Genomic DNA, 17686 nt, shown 5'->3' with positions numbered 1-17686 from the left:
TTAGCCATATTCGACGTGGACTTGACGGGCAGGCCCTACATGTCATAATCAGGCATATATTTTAACCGTTTGGTGACTGGGTCTTTTGGAATAGCCAACCAAATTTGTGATAGTTTTTTGAAAAATTAAGAAAAGTGGTGGGTTTTTTGTAAGCCTCCTGTAATGTGGTAGTTTTTTGCTATATACTCCCGCGTCAGGGCTAGCGATGCGCCGGCCGCTGCAGGTGGCTGGACCAGGGTACATGTCGTCGCCGGCGAGGCCACGACGGCCAAATCTCCAAACTTCCAAAGTCAGCATCTTGCTTGCAGCTTTGCTGTTTAAAAACGTTCTGTGCAGTCAGTTTCTGTGTTGCATAAGAAACAGGAAAGAGCCGTCGCGATGAAGATGAGGTATTTCGCATAGCCCTGCTCTGGCCAAGTCGAAGCCAAAACAAAAATTTGGCGACATTCCATATCTCCTTGTTCCTAGCCCATACACAAGTCGCTGCTGCTGCTAATAGTCGGGGGAGCAGAGTGACAATGGGAAAGAGCTTAGAGATGGATGTGCCTGCTGCACCCTGCAAAGGACAAAAAGTACCCGCGAAGGGCGACGAACAAACAATCAAAGAATTAACTCTGCTTTTTCTGTCTTATTAAAAGTATTCCCGGAACAGTGCTTTCCAAAGTCTCCGACAATTCAGTTTTTGGATAAGTTCAAAACACACTACAACTTGATTTAATTTCAACTTTCAACAGCATGGTCTGAATTTGCAGGGACTCTCAGCCCTGTCAAGACTTCTCGAGAAACGGAACATGGCACAGGCAGGCAAAATACTAGCACCTCCTTTACGGCTGCCTTGCCTTGGTCAGTGATCATTGTAGTGCGATTACAAAACCAGGATTCAGACGGCAACCAGTGGTGCACCGCAACTTCACAATGTACAGGTCGCATCCAGTACACTAACCTCCCTAGGAAAAATGCTATTGTACATTACACCTGAACGACTGGAACAACAGCTTATCACCACCACCGCAAGCGCCATAGCTCGGCTTACATCATCTTTATGCTAGAGATTAGCCAAAGGCATTCTGCTCTCGGCTTTGTGCCCGCTGCTTCTCCAGGCCTTGTTCTTGGCGAGCGGCGGAATCAAAGCATCTTCCAATTGTCATGTTGGACCTGGAATTCGGAAGAATGGATGGTCTAGAGCCTCTTGGGCAGTAAGGCGCTCTGAAGGCTCAAACCTTAAAAGACCATATAGCAAGTCCGCCAGTGATGCCTTTGAATGGTCAGCATTTCTCGCAACCAAGTCCTGAAGTTGCAGATATGTAAGCTGAGTTGCGATACGGTTATTTCCATATTGTAGGTTACATTCCCACACTCTCTCAGTCGTGAATTAAACTAATACTTCAACAAGCAAGCAGCACAGCACCTAAATATTCTGGATTAATTACAACTAAAAATATCATTACCAACGGACTGGATAAGTGGAACTTATTTACTTTTTGTATTTCCACTCCAACGAGCCCAAGAAAAACTATGTGTTAGAATTAATTATAAGTATGCACTACCGTACATAGTCTCAAACCAGTGGAAGAAGACTTATCTATACATGTGCAGTTACCTTTTTTTTTTGAGAAAGTCATGTGCAGTTACTTATGTAAGGCCCTGTTTGTTTGCGCTTATACTTCAGATTTTGCAGCTTTTCCACTTTGGCTTAAAAAATGCACAGGTTCTTTGAAAATTGGTAAAAAAGGATGACCAAATAAAACTAAGAAGGAATAATCAGGGGAATCAGAACCTTTAGCCGGTGTAGTTTTCTGACTGCTCTGATGCTTTCTCTTGTAACAGCACCTTCAGGCCAATTTAGACGTGTCCCTCGCCTAAAATATTTCTGAGCTGATGAACTGCATATTCCAAGGAATACAATGAGATCTGAGTATAAGTTAAATGCAAGAATAAACAGAGAATTGGATGCAGTACTCAATAGCATATTATTAACTTAAGTGTTGCTATTTAAGCTTACATAATGATGTACAGAGATGTATGGAAGTTCGAAACAGATTTATTCTTCAATACTTTTTAAAGTGGATTAGCAGAAACAACATAAAAAATAATATGTTTGGGAGAGCATCCCCGCATGTTAATATGTTCTGGAGAAACATCCCAGCAGATGCTTGCCAAATTTACCTTTACGAGCAACATCTACAAATCAAAACAGAAGAGATGCAAGCCAAAACTACTTCTGAGTAGCAAACCAGTGAACAACTATAAACCGTAGAACTTAGGGAACCACAGCCAAAAAAAAATGTGACTGCGTGTAAAAATAAAAGAAATATTTCTTTGCAGGTAGGACGTGCCAGAGTTCTTCAAAACATTTGATGCAGAAGATTTAGTGCAAAGGAGAAAGATATATATTTCACTCTCAAAAATATAACCAAAGGTTATCCCAGCATCAAAAGCTCCCACTTGTTGTGGGGGCCTGGGAAAGGGAATTATTAGGTTCTTAGGCAGCATTTCCCTTGTTTGATTTTTTAAGGATACTGACTCAAACCCTGGACTTCCAGGATACAAGTGGAGATACTGCCATTCTCTTGAGAAACAAGCCCAATAAGAGCATCTCCAATAGCTTGTCTATATGGATGTCTATACTCGTTTTCCACGACATGAGCCCAAAACAGGCGTCCAACAGCTTGTCTATATGGTCGTCCAAATATACACATCCTCTAAATCGACCTCGACAATGTCCACGCCTGGACAATGTGAAGGCGTCGTCTAAACTCAGCTGTAGTCATGATTTCTTTCTCTTCCCAGCAACGGCCCACCTGTCATGGTCCCTGTATATAGACGTTCTGATGCAAAACTGGATGTGTATATGAGGGAATCTTTTTAGACCATTGTCTATATGAATACATAGACATCCAAATATACACGTGCTATTGGAGATGCTCTAATAAGGGTTTGGTTCTAAAAGTAATCCTGGACCTCCAGGACACAGATGGAGATAATTTGTTTGTTAATGATAGCTCAACGAGAAATTAAAAAATGATAATCAAATTAACGGTATAAATACGAACCTAGCCTTCCGTATCATGTGCTCTGGTACGGGTCCCAAAACCCTCTCCATCATTGCTAGGTGTTCCAGGTTCTCATGTGTCTGAAACAATGCCTCCCCCTATAAACTTAGGTTAGGACCATATATCAAGGTAAAAGAGGAAAGACAGGCATCACAAGCAATCTAACCGAGCATAGCTCAACGAGGATGCAACCAACACTCCAAATATCACATGGCAAACTCCAGCCTAAGCCTGCCAAAGGAATATTCAGTAACATCAGAACTCAGGATTCCCCTCTGGGAGTAGAAACATTAGCCACTGCTACAGCAGTTGGTCTAACCACAAGGAAAAAGGAGAAAAGATGAGTTCTTATTCAACAAAGAAAGAACAGAGTTCAGTATAGTCAATATTTATCGGTAGTTCAGCACAGTAAAATAAGAGGATCATTGTGCAGGTTTCAGCTTGACATGTATAAAACGCACTGTACAATTTAGACCAATAAATACCCAACTGTATAACTATTCATGCAAGACTAGTCTCGTTAGGGCCAGAACCATCAAATATAGAGCTGAATATATTTTTAGACAGACCACTTTACAAGGACAAGATGTGCCATATTATCTGTTCAGCTAGTACATCAATCCTTCAATGTAATGCAATCTTCAGGGCATAATTACTGAGCATGTCCAAACTAGACTGTAACAAACCAACAGTACTAATCTATATCATAAAACCCAGTAAATATACCCCTCTTAAAAACACCTTTTTCCATCGTCAGAAGTGGATGGCCATCTATAAGATCTTACCGAGCAAAAGTACAAAAACACCTAGGAAAGAAGCAATTGAGCAAAGAAAAACACTGTCATATGCCCCAAAATCTTGGCATATTATATGAACCAACCAGTAGTTAAAAGTTAAAAGATCAATCATTGGATGTCTGTAGAACTGTAAATTTATCTTCCATCATTGTGCTAAACCGACCCTGCAGTCTAGCAGCTGCCAGTGCATGCAAAAAAGCAAGTGACTACTAGCTGCATATACTAACTTACTGACTAAAGAAGCTGTGATCCAACCTGGCTACTAGCTAAGTAAATAACACAAGGATTACATCTAACATAACCAACACTATTCTGGAAATGGCAAAACAGTTTCTCTTCTAAATAAGTTTTGTTATGTATAGATAAACAAGAGTATTAACTGGCATGCACCATACTTGGATTCCTAGGATTATAAACATTTTTTTTCCTTTACAAGCATATAATTAAAAACACATAAACATACACCTCAAACAAGATGAAACATAAGAAAACCTTAAGAACAACCAATTTACCTAAGATTATTTCAGGTGCCCTGTAATGCCTCGTAGAAACAATCGAGGTATGTTCCTGATTATCAAAGGCAGTACTACCAAAATCTATCAGCTTTATGGCACTGGACTTTGGCAAGCACTTGAAGTGTATCTCATCTTGTGAATTCTTCTGTACAACCCCAAGTGATCATTCAAGATAACTGCTAATACTGTATGCCTAATTTCAAAATAGCAGATGGCTCACCACAAAATTGGTCGAGATTAGGTACCTTGGAACTTGGAACCTTTATATATTCGGAAGATACGAGGAGTATGTTTTCTGGCTTCAGATCAGTGTGAATAAGGCGTAATTCGTGCATATCTATTTTAGAAGAAAGGAAAAGATGGTCAAGCATGCCACTTGAAAGCAAGGGAAAAATGAATCTGCAACTGCCAAACTTGTTAAGAACGGATATGCAGAATCAAGCAATCACACACATGCTACAGATTCCAACAGTTGTCGTCCAAACTCCCGCACAAGTTCCACAGGGAAAGGTTGGTATCTATTTCTCTTTAGAAAATCATACAAGCTTGGCCCAAGCTTCTCAAATACCTGACAAAACCATTGATATCCATTGAATAAAGTTATCTTTATTTTATTTCCATACCAGGCAACCTTCATGAGGAAAGAGCGAAGAAAAGCAACTGTTTTATAAGCATGCAAATCTTATTACGACTACATTATCATGTTATGTGTACCAGCATGAACATCTCACTTTGCACGAGTAAGAGGTACTGAGAGGGCTAGTAAAATTAACTGTTAACAAACAAGGCATATAAACAGGAATTCAATGCGCTATAGGAGGTGAATGTAATAACTGACACTTGAAATCAACATGTAGAACTTGCTTAACTGAACAGAAGAAAATCAAACTTACAATGCATATATGGTTGCGATAGTCAAACCATCTTTGAATTTGGACACAGCTGGCCATTAAAGAACATTCATCAAGTAAGAAATAGCTAAGAGTAAGGTTATAGAGATTATGTTTGTTGGGACACTAACAGGGATCTGTATCTCTCATTTTCTGCAAGGCGATTGAGCACATCGATCTCAATCATTGCAGCATCCCGGTACTTCCGGATGCTTCGGACAACTTTTATTGCAACATATTCACGTGTTTCACGGTCCCAGCATTCCAAAACTCGGCCAAAAGTACCTATGAAAATCCAACTCGTGTCGCTCTACATTAGAGTAATAGCAAAAAAAAGAGAACTACAATAGAAAACATAATGAAGGAAACCCGAACCTTCACCCATTTTGCTCAAGATTTTGTCTGCATAGCAAAAAAGGAGATTGTCAACAAACAATAATGCATCACCAAGGTGTTCCCAGTTTCAACTTAGACCTATTGTCAAAAGGAGTACGTGTGCCAATCGAGTTTGTATGCTAATATAAACATAACATTTGAAAAATTAAAGGGGAAATTTGCTTCATCATCCCCTTCAGCTGAAAGCAGAATTAAAAAGTTCTATACAACAAGATAAAACAATCCAATCATTCATGCACGTTGTGGAGGTGAACCTTATCCATTTAAAAAACAACAACTAGGACAAGTAATTGCCGGTGCCTACCACCAGTAGTTACAAATTATTTATTACATAAACAAGTCTTTATCCATCTTTTTTTTCTAAACTATGTGCACATTGGCAAGCCTTTGTCCACCATGTTTCTCAAAATTAACATAAATAAGTATTTATATGCGTGCACAATAGCTCTAGGAGGTAACAACAGGCCTAAGACGCGGGTGCTTACACCGACGGGTCAAGTTCTCGCCGAGATCAAACACGTAATGGCCGTCGCGGTCGTCATCCCGCCAAGGCGGCGACGCGCCACCCCTTGCTACCTGCAGCACCGGCGGCAGGGCCAAATCCAAGTTAGTGATAACCCGAACGCCCAAGCCCTAGTCGCAGGCATAGTAACCAAAGTATAGGATCATTACCACCTCCCGCTCCGGCGGCGGGTCGCCGGCGCTGTCCAACTCTTGACGCGTGCGCTTCCGCGACCGCGACGACTCCATGGATTCCGATTCGATTGGGAGGAGAGAAACGGGGGAGAGAGAGAGAGAGAGACGGAGAAACCCTAGGGCGAGGCCGTGCGGGTGGGATGCGTGGCGGGCTGAGGCCCAACAGCGAGTGGAGTACGGGATAGATTGCCTGGTGGGCAGGACTGGGCTAAGTTTGGGATTTCGATTAATAAAGCTCAGTTTTTTTATACTGTCTCAAAAGTTTCTCAAAAAAATTACTGTCTCAAAAAAAACGCAGTTTCTTTTACAGTTTACAGTCATGTTTATAATGGCAAAAGATTGGATTTGATGGATTTAGACCTACAAGGGGCATCCAATCGGAAGATTCTGATCAAATCAGTGGCACCATCTATCTTGATTTATTCAATGACATGTTTTAAACATCGTAAAGGTTTGTGTGAGAACTTCAATTCCATGATAAAGAAATCATGATGGAGGAGCAAGGAAGGTCAACGGATAGCGTGTTGGGTGTCCTAGAAGGTGATGACACGACATAAAATTTAAGTAAGATCTTGGTTTCCATGATCTTGAACTATTTAATCTAGCTCTTTTGGCAAGGCAAGCATGAAATGTTTTGCAAGATCGTGACTCCCTAGGCTAGAAACTTGAAAGCAGTGTATTATCCAAACTCCTACATTTTGGAAGCAGCTCCTAGGTCACGGCCTTCCTAGATTTAGAGAGGGTTGTTGAGAAACAAGATGTGGTTGTCCAGGATTTGATATGAAGATATGAGATGGTGAAGCAAATATGCCCTAGGGGCAATAATAAAGTTGTTATTTTATATTTCCTTATATCATAATAAATGATTATTATTCATGCTACAGTTGTATTAACCGGAAACTTGATACATGTGTGGATACATAGACAAAACACTGTGTCCCTAGTAAGCCTCTACTAGACTAGCTCGTTAATCAGAGATGGTTAAGTTTTCTAACTATAGACATGTGTTGTCATTTGATGAATGGGATCACATCATTAGAAGAATGATGTGATGGGCAAGACCCATCCATTAGCTTAGCATATTGATCGTTCAATTTATTGCTACTGCTTTCATGTATGTCAAATACATATTCCTTTGACTATGAGATCATGCAACTCCTGGATATCGGAGGAATGCCTTATGTGCTATCAAACGTCACAACGTAACTGGGTGATTATAAAGATGCTCTGCAGGTATCTCCGAAGGTGTTTTGTTGGGTTGGCATGAATCGAGATTAGGATTTGTTACTCTGAGTATCGGAGAGGTATCTCTGGGCCCTCTCGGTAATACACATCATAAGCTTGCAAGCAAACGACTAAGGAGTTAGTCATGAAGTGATGTATTACAGAACGAGTAAAGAGACTTGCCGGTAACGGGATTGAACTAGGTATGAAGATACCGACGATCGAATCTCGGGCAAGTAACATACCGATTGACAAAGGGAATTACATATGTTGTCATAATGGTTCGACCGATAAAGATCTTCGTAGAATATGTAGGAGCCAATATGAGCATCCAGGTTCCGCTATTGGTTATTGACCGGAGAGGTGTCTCGGTCATGTATACATAGTTCTCGAACCCGTAGGGTCCGCACGCTTAACGTTCGATGACGATTTAGTATTATATGAGTTATGTGATTTGGTGACCGAATGTTGTTCGGAGTCCCAGATGAGATCACGTACATGACGAGGAATCTTGAAATGGTCGAGAGGTAAAGATTTACATATAGGACGATGGTATTCGGACACTGAAAGTGTTCTGGAGGGTACCGGGTACTTATCGGGTCACCGGAAAGGAGTTTCGGGCACCCCCGACAAAGATATGGGCCTTATGGGCCAAGTGAGGGAACACACGAGCCGTGGTGCGCCCCTATAGAGGCCAGCCCTATGAGGAGGAGAAGGAAAGAGGGGAGGGCAAGGAAAGTGTGGATTAGGATTCCTACTTCCTTCCCTCTCCCCACCTCTTTCCTTCCACCTCAGTTATATGTGGCAGGGGGCGCGTGGCTTGGGAGAGACTCCAAGTAGGATTCCTCCTACTTGGGGCGCCCCCCTTGGCTGCTCCCTCTCCCTCCCACCTATATATATGAGGGAAAGGCGCCTAGAACACACACCAACAATTGTTAGCCGTGTGCGGCGCCCCCTCCACAGTTCACGCCTCCGGGAATATCTGCGTAGTGCTTAGGCGAAGTCCTACGCGAATCACTTCACCATCACCATTACCATGCCGTCGTGCTGACGGAACTCATCTACTTGCTCAACACTTTGCTGGATCAAGCGTTCGAGGGAAGTCATCGAGCTGAATGTGTGCAGAACTCGGAGGTGCCATACGTTCAGTGCTTGATTGGTCGAAACGAGAAGAAGTTTGACTACATCAACCGCGTTGTCAAATGTTTCTGCTTTCGGTCTACGAGGGTACGTGGACACACTCTCCCTCTCTCATCGCTATGCATCTCCTAGATAGATCTTGCTTGAGTGTAGGATTTTTTTTTTGAAATTACATGGTACGTTTTCCAATAGTGGCATCCGAGCCAGGTCTATGCATAGATGATATGCACGAGTAGAACCCAAAGAGTTGTAGGTGGTGATTGCCATACTGCTTACCATCAATGTCTTATTTTGATTCAGCGTAATTGTTGGATGAAGTGGCCCGGACCAACCTTACATGACCACGTTCATGAGACGGGTTCCACCGACAGACATGCAACTAGTTTTGCATAAAGGTGGCTGACGGGTGTCTGTTTCTCCAACTTTAGTTGAATCGAATTTGACCGCGGACGGTCCTTGTTGAAGGTAAAAACAGCAAACTTGATAAATCACCGTTGTGGTTTTGATGCGTAGTTAATAACGGTTCTTGCTAGAAGCCCGTAGCAGCCACGTAAAACTTGCAGCAACAAAGTAGAGGACGTCTAACTTGTTTTTGTAGGGCATGCTGTGATGTGATATGGTCAAGACATGATGTGATATATGTTATTGTATGAGATGATCATGTTTTGTAAAATTTACTAGCAACCAGCAGGAGCCTTATGCTTGTCTCTTTATTTTATGAAATGCAAACGCCATGTAATTGCTTTACTTTATCACTCTGCGTTAGCGATAGTTGTAGAAGCAATAGTTGGCGAGACAACCACGACACTACGATGGAGATCAAGGTGTCAAGCCAGTGACGATGGAGATCATGACGATGCTTTGGAGATGGAGATCAAAAGCACAAGATGATGATGGCCATATCATGTCACATATTTTGATTGCATGTGATGTTTATCTTTTATGCATCTTATTTTGCTTAGTACGGCGGTAGCATTATAAGATAATCCCTTAACTAAAATTTCAAGGTATAAGTGTTCCCCCTGAGTATGCACCGTTGTGACAGTTTGCCGTGCTGAGACACCACGTGATGATCGGGTGTGATAAGCTCTACATTCACATACAATGGGTGCAAGACAGTTTTGCACATGCGGAATACTCGGGTTAAACTTGACGAGCCTAGCATGTACATACATGGCCTTGGAACACTGGAGACCAAAAGGTCGAACGTGAGTCATATAGTAGATATGATCAACATAGAGATTCTCATCATTGATGACTACCCCATCTCACGTGATGATCGGACATGGGTTAATTGATTTGGATCACGTATCACTTATATGACTTGAGGGATGTCTATTTAAGTGGGAGTTCTTTAGTAATTTGATTAATTGAACTTAATTTATCATGAACTTAGTCCTGATAGTATTTGCAAATCTATGTTGTAGATCAATAGCTCGCGATATAGCTCCCTTATTTTTGATATGTTCCTAGAGAAAAACCAAGTTGAAAGATGATAGTAGCAATGATGCGGACGGGGTCCGTAATCTGAGGATTATCCTCATTGCTGCACATAAGAATTATGTCCTTGATGCACGGCTAGGTGACAGACCTATTGCAGGAGCAGATGCAGATGTTATGAACATTTGGCAAGCTCGATATGATGAGTACTTAATAGTTTAATGCGCCATGCTTTATGGCTTAGAACCGGAATTTCAAAAACGTTTTGAACACCACGGAGCATATGGATGTTCCAAGAGTTGAAATTGGTATTTCAGACTCATGCCCAAGTTGAGAGGTATGAGACCTCTGACAAGTACTTTGCCTACAAGATGGAAGAGAATAGCTCAACCAGTGAGCATGTGCTCAGAATGTCTGAGTACTACAATCGCTTGAATCAAGTGGGAGTTAATCTTCCAGATAAGATAGCGATCAACAGAGTTCTCTAGTCACTATCACCAAGCTACTAGAACTTCGTGTTGAACTATAATGAGCAAGGGATAACGGAAAAGATTCCCGAGCTCTTCGCGATGTTGAAATTGGCGAAGGTAGAAATCAAGAAAGAGTATCAAGTGTTAGTTTCGAGAAAAGGGCAAGGGAAAGAAAGGGAACTTCAATAAGAATGGCAAGCAAGTTACCACTCCCATGAAGAGGCCCAAAGCTAGACCCAAAGCCTGAAACTGAGTGCTTCTACTACAAAGGAAATGGTCACTAGAAGCGGAACCGTCCCAAATACTAGACGGATAAGAAGGATGGCAAAGTAAACAAAGGTATATATGATATACATGTTGTTGATGTGTAATTTACTAGTGTTCATAGAAACCTCTGGGTATTTGATATCGGTCCAGTTGCTGAGATTAGTAACTCAAAACGGGAGTTGCAAAATGAACAGAGACTAGTTAAGAGCGAAGTGACGATGCGTGCTGGAAGTGATTCCAAGGTTGATACGATCACCATCGTACACTCCCTCTACCTTCGGGATTAGTGTTGACCTAAAATAATTGTTATTTGGTGTTTGTGTTAAGCATGAATATGATTAGATCATGTTTATTGCAATATGGTTATTCATTTAAGTCAGAGAATAATTGTTGTTCTGTTTACATGATTAAAACCTTCAATGGTCATACACCCAATGTGAATGGTTTATTGAACCTCGATCGTAGTGATACACATATTCATAATATTGATGCCAAAAGATGCAAAGTTGATAATGATAGTGCAACATATTTGTGGTACTGCCGTTTAAGTCATATTGGTGTAAAGCGCATGAAGAAACTCCATACGGATGGATTTTTGGAATCACTTAATTATGAATCATTTGATACTTGCGAACCATGCCTCGTGGGCAAGATGACTAAAACTTCGTTCTCCGAAACAATAGAGCGAGCTAATGACTTATTGGAAATAATACATACCGATGTATGCGGTCCAACGAGTGTTGAGGCACACGACGGGTATCGTTATTTTCTGATCTTCATAGATGATTTGAGCAGATATGGGTATATCTACTTAATGAAACACAAGTCTGAAACATTTGAAAAGTTCAAGGAATTTTAGAGTGAAGGGGAGAATCATCGTAATAAGAAAATAAAGTTTCTATGATCTGATCGCAGAGGTGAATATTTGAGTTACGAGTTTGGCCTTCATTGAAAACAATGTGGAATAGTTTCACAACTCACGCCACCTGGAACACCACAGTGTAATGGTGTGTCCGAACATCGTAACCATACTTTATTAGATATGATGCGATCTATGATGTCTCTTATTGATTTACCACTATCGTTTTGGGTTTATGCATTAGAGACAGCTACATTCACGTTAAATAGGGCACCATCTAAATCCGTTTAGATGACGTCGTATGAACTGTGGTTTGGCAAGAAACCAAAGTTGTCGTTTCTTAAAGTTTGGGGTTGCGATGCTTATGTGAAAAATCACCATTGCAGGTTGCTGCTAACGCGACACTATGATCAGAGACCCTTCGACAAAACTGGGTGCAATGCAATAATCGCAAACGGTGGTGTAAAAGAACCGTAAAAAAAGGTGCAAAACATTTGCGATGCCGGATGCATCAAACACGGTTCTGATTTTAATTGCGTGTGCGATGCAGGGCATACGGTTCAGTTCAATGAACTGTTTGCGATGAGGCGGAACAAAAGAAATGGGCAACCAGATGAAGGCGTGTGCGATATACAACATACAGTTCACTCGGATTAACTGTTTGTGATGAGGAGGGACAATAGAAACGGGCAGCTAGATAAAGGTGTGTGCTATTGAGGGCATACGCTTTAGAAGGATTAAATATTTGCAATTAGGCAACAGAACAGAAACTGTCAGCCAGATTAAAGTGTCTGCGGTTGATGGCATACACTTCACCCGGATGAACTGTTTGTGATTAGCCACAACAAACAGAAACAGTTAGATAGATCAACGTGTGTGTGCTAAACGGGCACACACATTCTAATTAAAAGAAGCATGCACGATGGTAATAGCGAGTGTGCACGGTTGTTGGACAAGACGTGTGCTAACATTGCCTATTGCGATGCACCCTATGGTGCAAACACCACGTACGCGGCCGAGAAAGCGTGCCCACATTACGCCTTCCGAGAATAGTGTCGCACTTAGAACCGTCAATAAATTTTGAGCCTGCGTCCTGTCACATTCCAAATTACTGCCACGCTATATTTAATTGCAAACCTATTCACACTGATCAAAACCTAAATGGTTTCACACTTAGGAGTGTATTAGTACTCGTTTATAAATACTCACTACAAAAAAAGACACATCCATGACATTTTGGGCCGAACGAAAAAAATTTATGTCATACTTATGACACTTCTATGACGATAATTGTGACAAAACCCGGTATCATCATAGATGTGGTGGGCTCCTACTTCTATGACAAAAATCATGACAGAAAATGAGCTTTTCTTCCTGGGCGGGCCGGAGACGCAGTTGCATGACATTCTTTGGGCCATCCATGACGGGAAAAACCGTGGTAGAAGCGAGGGCGAGGAAAATTTCGGGGAGTTCCCGGTTATGGTGGGTGGTTGATACCTCTCCAACGTATCTATAATTTATGAAGCATTCATGCTATTTTATTATCTGTTTTGAATGATTACGAGCTTTATTATACACTTTTATATTACTTTTGGGACTAACCTATTAACCAGAGGCCCAGCCCATATTGCTGTTTTATTGCCTGTTTCAGTATTTCAAAGAAAAGGAATATCAAACGGAGTCCAAACAGAATGAAACCTTCGGCAGCGTGATTTTTGGAACGAACGTGACCCAGGAGACTTGGAGTTGAAGTGAAGGAAGCATCAAGGAAGCCATGAGATAGGGGGCGCCCCCCCCCCCAGGTGTGCCCTACCCTCTCGTGGGCCCCTCGATGCTCCTGCGATCGACTTCTTTCGCCTATATAAGCCTACATACCCTAAAAACATCGAAACCGAAGATAGATCGGGAGTTCTGCCGCCACAAGCCTCTGTAGCCACCAAAAACCTCTCGGGAGCCCGTTACGGCACCCTGCCGGGGGGAACCCATCACCGGTGGCCATATTCATCATCCCGGCGCTATCCATGATGAGGAGGGAGTAGTTCACCCTCGAGGCTGAGAGTATGTACCAGTAGCTATGTGTTTGATCTCTCTCTCTCTCTCTCTCTTTCTCTCTCTCTCTCGTGTTCTCTCTATGGCACGGTCTTGATGTATCGCGAGCTTTGCTATTATAGTTGGATCTTATGATGTTTCTCCCCCTCTACTCTCTTGTGATGAATTAAGTTTTTCTCTTGAAGTTATCTTATCGGATTGAGTCTTTAAGGATTTGAGAACACTTGATGTATGTCTTGCCGTGTTTATCTGTGGTGACAATGGGATATCATGTGCCACTTGATGTATGTTTTGATGACCAACTTGCGGGTTCCGCCCATGAACCTATGCATAGGGGTTGGCACACATTTTCGTCTTGACTCTCCGGTAGAAACTTTGGGGCACTCTTTGAGGTACTTTGTGTTGGTTGGATGAATCTGAGATTGTGTTATGCATATCGTATAATCATGCCCACGAATACTTGAGGTGACAATGGAGTATCTAGGTGACATTAGGGTTTTGGTTGATTTGTGTCTTAAGGTGTTATTCTAGTACGAACTCTTGAATAGATTGATCCAAAAGAATAAATTTGAGGTGGTTTCGTACCCTACCATAATCTCTTCGTTTGTTCTCCGCTATTAGTGGCTTTGGAGTGACTCTTTGTTGCATGTTGAGGGATTGTTATATGATCTATCTATGTTATTATTGTTGAGAGAACTTGCACTAGTGAAAGTATGAACCCTATGCCTTGTTTCCTATCATTGCAATATTGTTTACGCTCACTTTTACCACTTGTTACCTTGCTGTTTTTATATTTTCAGATTACAAAAACCTATATCTACTATCTATATTGCACTTGTATCACCATCTCTTCGCCGAACTAGTGCACCTATACAATTTACCATTGTATTGGGTGTGTTGGGGACACAAGAGACTCTTTGTTATTTGGTGGCAGGGTTGTCTGAGAGAGACCATCTTCATCCTACGCCTCGCACGGATTGATAAACCTTAGGTCATCCACTTGAGGGAAATTTGCTACTATCCTACAAACCTATGCACTTGCAGGCCCAACAACATATACAAGAAGAAGGTTGTGTAGTAGACATCAAGCTCTTTTCTGGCGCTGTTGCCGGGGAGGCTAGGTAAGCGGCACTCACGCCCCGTCAACTAAGCTCTTTTCTGGTGCCGTTGCCGGGGAGGTGAGTGCTTGAAGGTATATCTTTAGACCTTGCAATCGAATCTTTTTGTTTCTTGTTATATCACTAGTTTATTTATAAAAGAAAACTACAAAAAATGGAGTTAAGCTTGTCTCATATGCTTCATCTTTTTAATATCTTTCGTGAGTATGTTGAAAAGGAAAATTGTGCCCAAGTGCTAGAAGAAGAAATCTATAGAATGTTTGATACTAAATCTTTGAATGATGAGCATGATTGAAATGTTGTTAGTATGAATTCCTTGAATATCCATGATGCTAATGATATGCAAAGCCACAAGCTTGGGGAAGCTATGTTTGAGGAATATGATATTTTTAGTCCCCCAAGTTTTGATGAGAATATTTATTATGATGAAAGCATACCTCCTATTTATGATGATTATACCGATGAAAGTGGGTTTGGAAGAGTGTCAACTTTAGGAAGTAATGATCCCACTATTTTGGAGGATGTTGAATCTTATTGTGATGAACATGAAAGTGGATTTGGAAGAGTGTCAACTTTATTTAGTGATGATTCCACTATTTCGGAAGAGGTTCCAATTGATTATGAGAACAAAGTTGCTATCTATGATGATTATTGTGATGACTTGTATGCTATTAAGAATGATAACCATGAAACTTTTAATCATGATTTTAGTTTTCAATTGGATTATGCCTCACATGATAATTATTTTGTTGAGTTTGCTCCCACTACTATTCATGAGAGGAATTTTGCTTATGTGGAGAGTAGTAAATTTTCTATGCTTGTAGATCATGAAAAGAATGCTTTAGGTGCTGGTTATATTGTTGATTTCATTCATGATGCTACTGAAAATTATTATGAGGGAGCAATATATGCTTGTAGGAATTGCAATAATATCAAGTTTCCTCTCTACGTGCTTAAAATTTTGAAGCTATGCTTGTTTTACCTTCCTATGCTAGTTGATTATTGTTCCCATAAGTTGTTTGCTCACAAAATCTCTGTGCATAGGAAGTGGGTTAGACTTAAATGTGCTAGTCATATGCTTCATGATGCTCTCTTTATGTTTTAATTCTTATCTTTTATGAAAGCATCATTGCCATCATCATGCCTAGCTAGAAAGGCATTAAAGAAAAACGCTTGTTGGGAGACAACCCAATATTTACCTTTACGGTTTTTGTGTGTCCACATGATTATGCTACTGTAGTAATCATGTTTTATAGATTTTGTTTCAATAAAGTACCAAATAAGACCTTTAGGATGGCTTTTGGTGATAGTTGTGTTGATCTTGCTGAAAATTAGAAATTTTTGCATCCAGTAAATTAGTTTTGTTAATTCACATAAATGTTCTTATGATCTGATTCTTTTTTCTGTGGATTGGTACACAAATTTCTTAGGACTCCCTAATTTGGTAGAATTTTTGGAGTTCCGGAAGTATACGTTTGATAAAGATTACTACAGACTGTTCTGTTTTTGACAGATTCTGTTTTCTATGTGTTGTTTGCTTATTTTGATGAATCTATGAGTAGTATCAGAGGGTATGAACCATAGATAAGTTGGAATACAGTAGATATTACACCAATATGAATTTAGAATGAGTTCATTACAGTACCTAAGTGGTTGTTTTATTTTCTTATACTAACGGAGCTTACGAGTTTTCTGTTGAGTTTTGTGTTGTGAAGTTTTCAAGTTTTGGGTAAAGATTTGATGGACTATAGAATAAAGAGTGGCAAGAGCCTAAGCTTGGGGATGCCCAAGGTAACCCAAGGTAATATTCAAGGACGACCAAGAGCCTAAGCTTGGGGATGCCCCGGAAGGCATCCCCTCTTTCGTCTTCGTTCATTGGTAACCTTACTTGGAGCTATATTTTTATTCACCACATGATATGTATTTTGCTTGGAGCGTCATTTTCTTTTGTTAGTATTTGCTTGCTGTTATTTAGAGTAATGTTTTGCATCTATATTTTCAATAAAAATATCAAAGATAGCCTTTACCATGCTTATTTTGCTAGTATACATGTTGCTGTTTGAAAACAGAAAATTTACCACTGTTGCAACAATTCCCTAGAAAAGTCAGAGAATGATATAATGTTGAAACATTTTGCATAATGAGCTCTGATAAATTTACTACAATGGGAATTTTATTTCATAATTTTTGGAGTTAGGGAAGTATGATGAATCTTGCATTCTTTACAGACTATACTGTTTTGGCAGATTGTTGTTATGTTTGCATTGTTTGCATATGTTTGCTTGTTTAATGATTCTATTTGAGGATAGTAGTATTAAATATGCAGAGGCATTTAGTATGAAATATGGAATAATAATTTTAGTGATTTGTTACAGTAGAAAATGATAAGGTTTTGCATTGGTTTATACTAACCTATCTCACGAGTTCTTGTTGAGTTTGTTGTGGATGAAGCTTTTGATAAAAAGAAGAGAAACCATGATATGAGAGGAATTAAGGAGACACAAAAGTTCAAGCTTGGGGATGCCCAAGGCACCCCAAGATAATATTTCAAGAAGTATCAAGCATCTAAGCTCGAGGATGCCCCGGTAGGCATCCCACCTTTCTTCTTCAACCACTATCGGTTAGTATCGGTTGAACCTAAGTTTTTGCTTCTTCACATGAGTTGTGCTATCCTTCCAATGTGATTTTGTTTTGTTTTACTTGCTGTTTGAATACAATACCAAGATCTGAAATTCTTAAATGAGAGAGAGTCTTCACATAGTTACATAATTA

At 40.5% G+C, this 17686-nt stretch overlaps 1 protein-coding gene across 2 annotated transcripts; it reads right to left on the bottom strand.

The window, feature by feature from the left end:
* Window positions 1-605: 605 nt before the first annotated feature.
* LOC123070030 (serine/threonine-protein kinase AFC3) lies at window positions 606-6545 on the bottom strand. 2 transcript variants are annotated; one of them, XM_044493036.1, is made up of 12 exons: window positions 6324-6545; window positions 6137-6227; window positions 5631-5657; window positions 5387-5540; window positions 5259-5307; window positions 4819-4933; window positions 4611-4702; window positions 4363-4510; window positions 3220-3284; window positions 3054-3151; window positions 1778-1883; window positions 606-1288 (listed from the first exon to the last, which is right to left on the bottom strand). In XM_044493036.1, the coding sequence occupies exons 1-12, from the start codon at window positions 6399-6401 to the stop codon at window positions 1145-1147; spliced, it is 1167 nt and encodes a 388-aa protein (XP_044348971.1). In that variant the 5' UTR covers window positions 6402-6545; the 3' UTR covers window positions 606-1144. The 2 variants fall into 2 exon arrangements, with proteins under 2 accessions (XP_044348971.1, XP_044348972.1); XM_044493037.1 differs by having other exon boundaries at window positions 6327-6529.
* Window positions 6546-17686: the final 11141 nt, after the last annotated feature.

This window comes from Triticum aestivum, chromosome 3B, assembly GCF_018294505.1.
Source record: "Triticum aestivum cultivar Chinese Spring chromosome 3B, IWGSC CS RefSeq v2.1, whole genome shotgun sequence".
NCBI classification, from domain to species: domain Eukaryota; kingdom Viridiplantae; phylum Streptophyta; class Magnoliopsida; order Poales; family Poaceae; genus Triticum; species Triticum aestivum.
Note: the sequence above shows the minus strand (reverse complement) of the source record. Positions and strands in the feature narration are given on the sequence as shown.